The sequence below is a fragment of the Phoxinus phoxinus genome (assembly GCF_949152265.1).
Source record: "Phoxinus phoxinus genome assembly, chromosome: 15".
Taxonomy (NCBI): domain Eukaryota; kingdom Metazoa; phylum Chordata; class Actinopteri; order Cypriniformes; family Leuciscidae; genus Phoxinus; species Phoxinus phoxinus.
Genome location: NC_136890.1, coordinates 1876180 through 1888679, shown reverse-complemented (window position 1 = coordinate 1888679; position 12500 = coordinate 1876180). Strand labels below are relative to the sequence as shown.

Genomic DNA, 12500 nt, shown 5'->3' with positions numbered 1-12500 from the left:
ACACACACTTCTGATCTCGCAGTAACGTGTGGTCGAGCGCATCACCTTCACACACATCTGAGGATGCTCATCTACAGCAGACGCGTTATACTTCTGTTGAAAAAGCAAAATGCATCAGAATTTATTATATGCATCTGTCGTGTTTCCCACTTCTATCTGTCTCCGTTTGTGGAATGCCAAACATAACATGACATAATAATACATATTCATTTATTTATATCTACATTTCTTCCTCTGTACAGATGGTACTCAACCAGAATGAGACTTTTACCGCCGCCGTTCCCGCGGCGGTAAAATTGCGGGGGTGTATTTGCTGGCTTTGACCGCTAAGAGGCGCTACAATCGCAGACTTTGAAAAGTGTCAGTTTATTCTCTCTATTGTGTAATCTGCCGCCGCGCCGCGGCTCATTGAGAGTGATTGAAATGTGGTAAAACAGATCAATTCAAGTTAAACATGTAGTTAAATGAATTCATATAATCACAAGACTGAAATTAAATGTAGGCCTAATACATTTAATAAATAATGAAAACATTTCAACACAAAACATTGCAATAGAAAAATATTAGGCTACATCAATCAGGCTTTGCAAGAGCAAGGGCTTATCAGCGGACCGACGGTAGCGCAGTGGACAACGCACCAGCACGAGCTTCACGGAGCTTCAAGCGATGCGAGATCGAATCTCACCAGCTTTGGCTGACAGCGTTAAATGTTTTACCATTCTTGATGCTTAGATGGGTAACTGTTTATTGAAGTCAAGCGTTTTGTTTAATTATCAATGGCACATTACAACATAAATTTGCTACTTTCCAGTAGAGCCGCTGCACAGACGACAAAACTGATGAAGGAAGATTATCAGCCGATCGCGTCAGAAAATGAAAATGGAAGCTATCTTTAATCTGCTAAATTATTGTTTTGTGAATCATCCACGAAATTGAGATGACTGACAATTGATACCCGTCATAGCAAAGGAAGAAATTTTTAAAAACAGATCCTGGACATTTCAAGGTTTAAATAAAGTGTCGGGGCAGTTTATTTATTTAAAGCAGGGTTGCATCGAGTTAGAGTTTATTAAGTAAGAAACAGAATCTTATTCTTGCAACATTTTAAATCTGTATTGCCAAAGAAATTGCAGCTAAATAAACAATTAAAACAGTAGGCTATAGTCTACAAAACGAAAATAGTTCAAAGCAACATAAATTAAGATTTTCTTTGCTTCTCTCTCGCGCTGGATCTCTTTTATTTTAGTTGATTTAGTCTCCCTGCACTGCGCGCGCCGGGTCTCTCTCGACATTAAACAAGATTTCAGGGTAAAACCCCATTATACAGCTGATAATACTGATGTCGCTGTGTGTCATCCAGACAAATCACGAAAAAAAACTGTAACATGATTGAGTCTTGCTTCAAACAGAATGCCAGGTTGAATTCACCGTACAATAAAACGAGGTGGATCGCGAATAAGCGCTCTGTATCTGCTGCTCACTTGCATTCGTTTAGTTGGCAAGAACGCGTTTCGTCGATAGTTCATGTTTAGATAATGCCAGATTGTTGACACACACACTACTCAAACGTGGTAAAATTCTACAAAACCAGTTGAAACAAATGGATTGAACACTTCAACTGAAAGTGTGTGTGAAACCCCTTTAAATACAATAGCCTACATAAAACTGCAATATTTATAAGGGCCTACATTTGGACACATCGAGAGATTTATCTTTAAAAGTATTTTGCCTTTGCCTGGTCATCAGGCTCTCCATATGAAAGACAGAACATTAACACCTCCTGAACCCCCAACCCCCCACAGGCGATCTGAGTCTGAGACCGACTCAAAACAAAGAGAAGTCGCAATTCACACATAATTCTAGACATAGCATTAGGCTAGTAAAGTGTTGATAATGAAATAATTTAATTATTTAGGCTACATGTAGGCTAATATTTCTGTCATAAAAGTTTATTAATAAACATTTAATTATTTCAATAATTGAAGAAATAAAACACTACCTCGGTTTGGGCAGCTTTTTCCAAGCAAACCTAAATACAAACGCATGTTAATTTGTTCAAACACATGTTCATTTGTTGTCATGAATACAATGTTCAACTCAATGTTAAATTCCACGGGGATCTTTGGATCCTTACAACCAGGGTGCGCGATTTGTGAATTAGCTATTATTATTTTTTTATATATAAATCTCGAACCACAGTGCTTTGTGCTGCTGCTAAACTAAATAACATTTATATAATATTTATGAACTTAAATGAAACAATATCGCAACATTTCGACAAATAAATTATCTGATCTATTTTTACAATTTAATTCAGGGCGATTTAGCCTAGACTACATTTAATTATAGCGAGATTTTCACCCTTGTCCGTTCATCATTGGGAAGCGCTCACAGCTTTTGAGTAGATCTGCACCTCTCGGTTTCATACGGATTACCTAATCAGATAACATTTATTAAATATTTAGACATTTAAAAGCTTTAGACATAGCCGATTTCTTATCGTGACTGAGCGGAGGAAAGTGGCTTTCGGTTCATTTTTGTGACGCGCAGTTCCCGGAGACATGCAGAGACGACAGATACACTTTTGAATAAAAGTTTGAATATGAATACAAGTTTACAGTTTTGACCGATGTAGGCTAGGCTACTCTACTCTGATCTGTATGACTAAAAAACTACGGAGTAGCCTATTAGGGCCTAAGTTATTTTAGCTGTCTGTTATGAGAAAAATAAATCCAAATGAACGCGCAGCCGCGTCTGTCGAACACTATTCAACATGCCAGAATAAAACTTTAGAACAATGGATAGCGCCACTCGGTGTGGTGTGCCAAAATACTTAATTAAAAACTTCAATATTTCATTCAAAATAATCTCAAAACGCTTTGTGACATTTTGAAAGCCGTGCATGCATTAAGGCACTGGAACCATGAACTGAAACTGGTTCTGATTTTATTGTTTGTCGTTTAAACGTGCCTGTTGCATATCTTTATTTTATATATTTTAAATGGTCTATTGGTGAAGTAATTTATAGCATTTGTTACTGTGGAGGGAGGGGGGATTAAAATAATTCAGCAGAAGCAGGGATGTTTAGACCAGAAGGAAATCCCCGTCCCCCTGGCAAATCGCACCTTATTAAAACCATGTTTTACAAACTCTATATGAACCAAAAAAAAAGGCTATCCTGTATAAAAAAATGTTTTGTTTGTTTGATTGTCTGCATTAATAACAGGCTATGACATGCATTAATAGGCTAATATAAAATGTACAATAATCTTTGATTGTACGGGATTCGAACCCGTGTCATCCAAATGACCGATACGTCAGTTCTACCACTCGGCCATGAATATACTCATTTAAAAATGCCCGGTTTATCCAATCTCTTCCAGAAAAGCGCTCATCATTCGTCTCATTCCTCAGTTGAGTAGTAAACAAATAATCAGCTTCTTTGCACCTAATTTATTTTTGTTCGTTATTTTTGTTATTATTATTATTTTATCACGCTGCTCCCAACGGGCAATAGGCTTATGTCGCCCACCGACGTCTAGGTTACAATATGAAATAAAGGCTATATTGTTCTCGTCTCTATTTTTAAATTATGATTCTATTTTTCTGTCCTAAACACTGTTCTATAGTAGCCTATTTCATCTGTTAATTGACATTAACCCCGCTTACATTTCAAAATACGGCAATAGCTGCTGTTTTGCACAATGTCCCTCTGCGCCACCTGGCGGTCATTTCGCGAATGACTTTGAAATGCGACTGGATTATTTTTACCGCGGTAGTTTCGCCGCGGTGCCTGGCGCGGCGGTAATAGGCATTCTGGTTGAGTACCATCTGTATGCTAATGAGGGGGGCGTGTTTTACCTCAGACAGAAAATTCTTTGTATATTTATTTATGTTTTTTTTTTTTTTTTAACATTTCTTTGTGTATTTATTAATTTATGTATTTATTAATGTATTATTATGTCAGGTTTGGAATTTCACAAGTTTATGTATTGTTTGTTCCGCTTGGATTATGCATTATGTCTTTGTTAAGCGACTTTGAGGTCATGAAAGGCATTATATAAAAATATTAGATCTGTGCAGCGATTAACTCATCCAAAATAAAAGTTTGTGTTTACATAATATATGTGTGTACTGTGTATAATTATTTTGTATATATAAATACACATTTAAATTTGAGAAATATTTGCATGTATATACTACATTTATATTTATATATAATTTATATTACATATAAATAGAAATATTTTAAAGCTGCCGTCGGCAAGTCTGGCAGATTGAGTGGACTTAGACAAAATGTTGAATGTTTACAACTCTCATGCCCCTCCCCCACTACCAACGAGCACCCGCCCATCGTCAGTGCGTGTGTACCTGATTCTCTGTGAACGCGTCCGTCTCTTCAGCATCGATCAACACCATAGACTCGGAGGTCGGCTGCCCTGGCTAATCTATCCATAGCAATAACCGAGGAACTGGAAGCTTGTTATTAGATTTTCTCTCTGCCATCACGCTTCGTACAATCTTCAGGCGAACTTCAGGCGTGTCGTGTGTATGTGATATTGTAACGTCCGCGTCTGCGCGAGGGAGGGGGATCTGTGATTTGTGCACGACCTGTGATTGACAGTCAGATCTCACACCCCCCCCCCTGCGCTGATTAGACCCGATGATCCGGGACGGTGGATTTTTGCAAAACAAAATAACACGCTCCAGGTGGAGTTAGAAGCTCGGGTTTTTTCCTAAAACCACTTTATTTATGTTGTTCTGTCGGATTATAGTGTCAATTTCACTGAATTTGATCAAAAAAATGTTGCCGACGGCAGCTTTAAATATAAATAACACATTTTTCTTAAATATATACATGCATGTGAGTGTATTTATATATACAAATTACAGGGCTCGCAAAATTGGCACTCTTCAGATTTTGGTAGCCCGAAATTAATTTTACTAGCCCACATAAAAAGACAATTTTTAATGTAGAAAATTGGTTAGGAGTCAAAACATGAATCAAAAACTTTTTCAAAACACAAATATCAACAATTGGATATAAAATAATCAAATTAGAATCATCAATACAAATATACATCTGGTTCTCTGAAGTGAAATGTGTGGGCCCGAGAAAATTTTGTTTTCTCTGATCTACATATGTGCATTTTAAGATGTTTTGAATGCCAAAAAAAATTGGACAACAATAGCTTTAAAACCATGTCACACAGCTGATTATTGTTCTCTCCTCATCAGCATCACTCTTTTTCTCTTTGTTTTTCTCTTGCCCTGGCTCTTCCCCTCCTAAAGCTGAGCTTTGACTGATAGGCTTTTCATTTTGGTCTGTCAATGACGAAAGTAAACTTGGGGTCAGCTGATAGGTTGATTTATGAATCATTTTCTCAGACACCTTCATTTACTGAAAGCTACTAAAGCTAGGTAGCCTAACTAAGTTTATTAAATTTATTCACAATATGTACACATTCATTATTGATCTTAATACAGGGCCGTAGACAGGGCTTAATAATCAAATAGGTCCTAAATGTAAGGTTGTTAGGGGGTTCAAAATTTGTATTTCTCTGATATGTGCATTTCAAGACGTTTGAAGGCCAAAAAAAGGATAAGAAATAGCTTGAAACCATGTCAGCGGGCAGTATTTGTCAATACCTGCTCTCACTTCTTATCCATCACTCTTTCTTTTTCTCCCAGTCTCCTCATCTTGCCCTGTCTCTTCCCCTCCTAAAGCTGAACTTTTTTAATTTACTGAAGGCTACAAATTGTACTATATTAATTCTCAACATGTACACATTCGTTATTAATATTGTGCCTAACAAGATGAAAACGGCTTTGTTTCTCGTCCCCTCACAATGACAGTAAACGAATTACATTCCACGAGTCACGTTACAAAGGCCTATTTTCAGTTCAAAATGGCAAATTAGACAAGTAAATTCGTTTGCCTGATAATTTGTCATTTGTTTAACATTTATGACCTAAAAAAAAAGTCAAATGTGAAATATTTAGTTTAGCTACTTACATCTTATCGCACTTGACCGTAAACTGAAGCGCCGAGTCGCTCTGCTCAAATTCGCGCTCAGCCGCTTCTGTGAATATAAATCCCGCCTACTTTGATTGGTAATCTCTAATATTCTGACATTGACGAGCAATGACAGACCAATGAGGCTCAGACACGCACACACACACACACACACACACTGTCCTCTGTTTCTGACGTGCTCTCTGTTCGGCGCCACTGCGGATTGAAGGCGAAGAACGCGCTGAATCTGATTATAACCAGCCTAAAGCGAACACTAGTTCAGATCGCCCGTCGGGCAGGCCGGTTATGCAGTTTGGTCGCCCGACTGGAAAACACAATAGCCCCGGGACGTCGGGCGGGCGATTTTGCGAGCCCTGAATTAATTATACACAATACACACACATAATATGTAAACACAAACTTTTATTTTGGATGTGATTAATCGTTTCACAGCTTTAAAGTATTATTATTATACTGGGCATAAAATACTTATTTTGACAAAACTTACCGTATAAGAAGTGCAGCCAATTTGACACTGAATTTTAAGCGTGAGGAATTAATTGCATCTCTTTACGGACTCATTTGATTGAACTGATAAAAGTCATTTTTACACAAAACATGTAATATGATGAGGTCATGTGACAATATACCACACTACCGTTTAAACACTGATTGTTGCATATACCATTTTGAGAGTAAGCAAGTATGTAAACGTGACTGTGTTCACTCCAGCTAACGTACCAGTTTAGTCCCGTGGAGGGTGGCGTTGGGGGCGGGGACACAGTCAGAGTTCTGCATGCCGATTTGCCAGCACAGAGAGACTGAGGGATCTGATTGGTCGTCAGGACAGCGAGGCTCCCAATGCAGAACAGAGCCGAGGACTGTTGCTGAGCTGGAGGACAAGATATCACCGGCATCTGGAGGAGCAGTTCAAGCTGTCAATCACATGCAAACACCACCCACACACACACACTATCAGCAACACAACATTACTGTCGGCTAGTCTTCTATTCCCGGTTGTGATCCCGATCCTTAAAAGTGACCGATCCCGAACTCTACATCGCAGCAGATAGAGCTTCTCATGCATCAAGTGCACAAAAACAACAATATAGTAGTTCCCTTATAATATTTCATAACGGTCACTCATCTGTCATCTTGACATGTTTCACTGAGCTTGTTGCTGGGTTATTATAGATTACAGGGTTGCCAACTTCGGGACTTTGGCTGGAGTGAGACTCTGTAAAATATCAGTGCGTGCGAGCGGAGACCATTTTTGGTAACCCTAATTTTAAAAATGTCAGTCCTTGTTTACTTAATATAAACCCATATTTATATTTAAAAAAAAATTAAAAAAAATATAATAGAATGGGAACGCTTTTTCAAAATGTACAATTAATTTATTGATTGCACGATTTTAAAAAAAGATAGAGGTGATGTTGTGCCACAGTGGCAGTTTGGCCTGCTTCACTACCTCTGCAGGAGCTCGTATCTGAAGCAGGGTTCAGGGCTGCTCATTTTCATTGTCATTGATGACAGGGTGCCATCAAGTGACAGTCTGTTCCTGGTGTCAGTCTTGTTTAGGCCAATAACTGAAAAGGTTCGCTCAACATCCGCATTTGAGCAATGTTGGGTAAGTTACTTTAAAAAAGTAATTAGAGTTACTTCTCACAAAAAGTAAGTTAGTAATTAAGTTACATCATTACAAAAGTAACTAATTACCAGGGAAAGTAATTTTGTTACTTAAAAAATATATAAAAATACCCCCAATATTAAATATGTTAAATGAATGCAATGGAGACTAAATAGAACAAATTATTATTATAAAACATTGTATACACTAACACAAAGTGCTCTCAATATAATAGTGAACAATGTACCAACATAAATAATAATAATAAAATATAATATCTTGGGGTTTTATTTTTTATAACCTACAGGTCATCATCAGAGGTTATTTAAGCCAAATTCTAGTCGTGTTTGCCGCACGTGTTCACAACCAGTCAAACAAAGATGTTTTCTTTGAACGTTCCCTGCAGGTTATTTTGGAGTTTTATTTTATAACCATGTAAACTAATTACAACGCTGCAGATTATACCAATAGGCTACAGAGATCATCCTAATGCGGAAATGTATATTTAATTTATAAACAAACTATATTATGCTCGGACACACTCGATCTCAGTCGCGCACTGTCGAGCGCGCTCTCGGACACACTCGAATCGCGCACTGTCGAGCGCGCTCTCGGACAACGGTACTCTCGGCACACAGACTGATTAGGCAAGGCTACGTCTGTAGTGACAAGGCACATTATTTTATTATCTGCTTACCTTGATTGTCATCCGAACTTTCAAACGCGTATCAGTGGCTCTGACTCCGAACCTATGCTCCGAACTCTCTCTGAACTTCTCACACGCAACTGACCTATCACGTGCAAAGGTTTTCAGCGAATCAACGATCAGAAAATACTGCCGTGAGAACGTTGTCGGCAGATGTTACAGCTGTGGGCTCAGCTAAACTCCTCTCCTGTCATTAATACACTGTGGTCTAGTCAATATATTCATCAATAGAAAATTAACGGATTGAGAGGGGAGAAAAATGGATTTTGGCGTGACATTTCTTGCCTGTGCGTGAGAGCGTGAGATTGATGCTGAAAGCGTGAGAGTCACGCCAGATGCGTGAGAGTTGGCAACCCTGAGATTACTGAACCAAAACAAGCAAACCCATAGCATTTATTGTTGTTACTTTAAATGAAATAAACATGAACTGACATAAAACAGAATATACACAATCTTTAACTTATTTGATCTCAGCTAGAAGCCACTGCAACATTTCTCATTTTCATTTAGTTTAACTTGAGTTTACTGAAAAACAAACAAAACTAATACAAATCTCAAAAACATACAAAGTAAAATAATATTTTCACTAAAATACACACACTCACACACACACACACACACACACACACACACACACACACACACACACACACACACACACACACACACACACTCTCATATACACACACTCACTCTCACACACTCACTCTCACACACTCACACTCACTCTCACACACACACTCACACTCACTCTCACACACTCACTCTCACACACTCACACTCACTCTCACACACTCACTCGCTCTCACACACTCACTCACTCGCTCTCACACACTCACTCGCTCTCTCACACTCACTCGCTCTCACACACTCACTCGCTCTCACACACTCACTCACTCTCACACACTCACTCGCTCTCACACACTCACTCACTCGCTCGCTCTCACACACACTCGCTCTCTCACACTCACTCACTCGCTCGCTCTCACACACTCGCTCACACACACTCACTCTCACTCTCACACACTCACTCTCACACACTCACTCTCACACACTCACTCTCACACACTCACTCTCACACACTCACTCTCACACACTCACTCTCACACACTCACTCTCACACACTCACTCTCACACACTCACTCTCACACACTCACTCTCACACACTCACTCTCACTCTCACACACTCACTCTCACACACACACTCACTCGCTCGCTCGCTCTCACACACTCACTCGCTCGCTCGCTCTCACACACTCACTCGCTCGCTCGCTCTCACACACTCACTCGCTCGCTCGCTCTCACACACTCACTCGCTCGCTCTCACACACTCACTCGCTCGCTCGCTCTCACACACTCACTCGCTCGCTCGCTCTCACACACTCACTCGCTCGCTCGCTCTCACACACTCACTCACTCGCTCGCTCTCACATACTCACTCGCTCGCTCTCACACACACACTCGCTCTCACACACACTCACTCACACACACTCACTCTCACACACTCACTCTCACACACTCACTCTCACACACTCACTCTCACACACTCACTCTCACACACTCACTCTCACACACTCACTCTCACACACTCACTCTCACACACTCACTCTCACACACTCACTCTCACACACACTCACTCTCACACACACTCACTCTCACACACACTCACTCTCACACACACTCACTCTCACACACACTCACTCTCACACACTACTCACTCTCACACACACTCACTCACTCTCACACACACTCACTCCCTCTCACACACTCACTCACTCTCACACACTCACTCACTCTCACACACTCACACACTCTCTCACACACTCACACACTCTCTCACACACTCACACACTCTCTCACACACTCACACACTCTCTCACACACACACACACACACACACACACACACACACACACACACACACACACACACTAAGGACTCACGTGGCAGTATTCTCTGCTTTAAAGGACAGTGTGTGACTCTTCTGGCATCAAGGTCTGTAAACCACAGCTGTGAATACAGTATAATGCAGATGTTACAACAACAACAAAAAAGAGTGAAATGACGTTTGAAGAGTGTGTAAGCACACCTGCACACACACACACGGAACCAGGTACGGGAAGCTCAGATAAACGGTTTGATTGACAGCCGGATCGATCTGCAACACAAACACGAGTCCTCGATGATGCAAGATCGTTTGCTCCAAAACGAGGAATCAAATCCTTCAAATGTTGCAATTACTTCTTGGTTTGGTTCATTTCTTTATAATATTTCACTCACCTCTTGAACACGATCCACCACACACTCCGGGTATGATTGTTTGTGGCACAGGCTGATCTTCACCCTCCGATCCGTCTCCAGTCGTACAGTGAAGCGTTTCTCATGTTCGTCCACAGTGACGCGCGCTTCAGGCACAGGATCCTCATCATCTGGGAAAAACACACGGCAATTTGAGATAAACTTCGGACACACCTATATATATATACAGTGCTATGCATAAGTTTAGACACCCATGCTAAAGTTGACTAAAAAATCATATTTTGGAAATTGAACTTAATGCCTTAATTTAAAAAAATAGGAAAAATCCAACCTTTAAGGACACCAATTTTCTTTGTGAATGAATAATGTATCGTAAATAAATAAATGTTCTTCCTTAAAATACAGGGTGCATAAGTTTGGACACCCCTATGTTAAATTCCCTTAGAGGCAGGCAGATTTTTATTTTTAAAGGCCAGTTACTTCATGGATCCAGGATACTCTGCATCCTGATAAAGTTCCCTTGGCCTTTGGAATTAAAATAGCCGCACATCATCACACACCCTTCACCATACCTGGAGATTGGCATGGGGTACTCTCCATAAGATCATCTCTCAATGCAAATCAAACCAGCTGTTAGGCTAACTGAAATAAAACCATGCCAATCTGAAAACAACATACTGTGTTCAATTTCACACTAACATTCGCACTTGGAGCAAATAATCTCTCACACAATGTGACACTGTCCATCAATAAAAGGGTGAAAGAAATACTGACGAGGTGACGTTACTGATATTGACGAGTGTGTGTAGAAACGCATCAGCGGTGTGTGTGTGCTTGACCATCAAGTGGTGTTTAGACTGGACGTGTCACGATGATAGCTCAGTTCCCAACGACACACACACAGATCACTTTGGTCTTGTCAATAGAACCATTTGGCAACTTTTTAAAAGTAAACTTTCCATTCAGAATCTTATTGGCCTCCATTTCGTCGTCTCGCGCTCATCATTCATCCACTCAAAACGTAACGTTAAAGCGGGTCGCACACCGGACGAGAAGCGAAGCGCCTCGTATTTAAAGTTCGAACACATTATTCTCTAAGAGTGCACACACACCGGCGGCGCCATTCAGCGTTTTTATTGCTGGCCATAAACTGAGAAAGTGCGCATCCGATGTGCTAGACGCGGCTCGGCTCTGCGCTTCTCGTCCACTCTTTGGCCGGTTCGCATCGCAAGCCCAAACAAGTGTGTGCGGCGCCTGTTGTTTTGTTTCTGGTCTAGCTAGATCCGCTGTGGTGTTGTAGTTTTATTAACGTTACTAGTTGTTGCAAAAGCATGTGAAAAAAACGACGAAGTTTGCTAGGCGTGAATCTCGCGATAAAAAAAATTGACGCCGTTAAAATGGGTTTGCGTTAACGCCGTTAATAACGCGTTAACTGACAGCCCTAATATATATATATATTAGGGATGTCAACGATTAATCGACGATCGATTAATTGTCGATAATACATTTAATCGATACAACTTCTCGATCATGGATTAAGCAGTTCATGCGCGTGCGCTGCTCAACCGCGAAACACAGCGAGCGCGTTTTGTTTGGGACCATTTTACACCGTCATTATGACTAAGTTTGCGTGTTCATTTGCAGCCTTTGTTTTGTGCAAATGTAAGTTGTTTATTTTGTGTATGCCTATCTATATCTGTTTATCTTATATTGGTTGCACCCCTTGAGTTAGCGCTGTAGTGCGCGTGATCAGCTTCAGCTCAAACGGCCCTGCACGACTAATAATGACTATCGGCAGGACTGTCATATTACATAACATTATAAAGAGAACAATATTGTAATAAAACATTGTGCAGTATTAGAGTTTAGTTGCAGTGTCGCGTTGCTCC

General features: G+C 40.3%; 1 protein-coding gene across 1 annotated transcript in view; it reads right to left on the bottom strand.

The window, feature by feature from the left end:
• LOC307011782 (interleukin-17 receptor E) overlaps positions 1-12500 on the bottom strand; it is a 47250-nt gene that overhangs the window by 9304 nt on the left and 25446 nt on the right. The window contains exons 5-9 of the mRNA XM_079637794.1: positions 10633-10824; positions 10442-10510; positions 10296-10362; positions 6758-6933; positions 46-93 (exon numbers count right to left, since the gene is read on the bottom strand). Of these exons, the coding sequence (XP_079493920.1) occupies positions 46-93; positions 6758-6933; positions 10296-10362; positions 10442-10510; positions 10633-10824 (552 nt within the window). The remainder of the gene's footprint in view (positions 1-45; positions 94-6757; positions 6934-10295; positions 10363-10441; positions 10511-10632; positions 10825-12500) is intronic.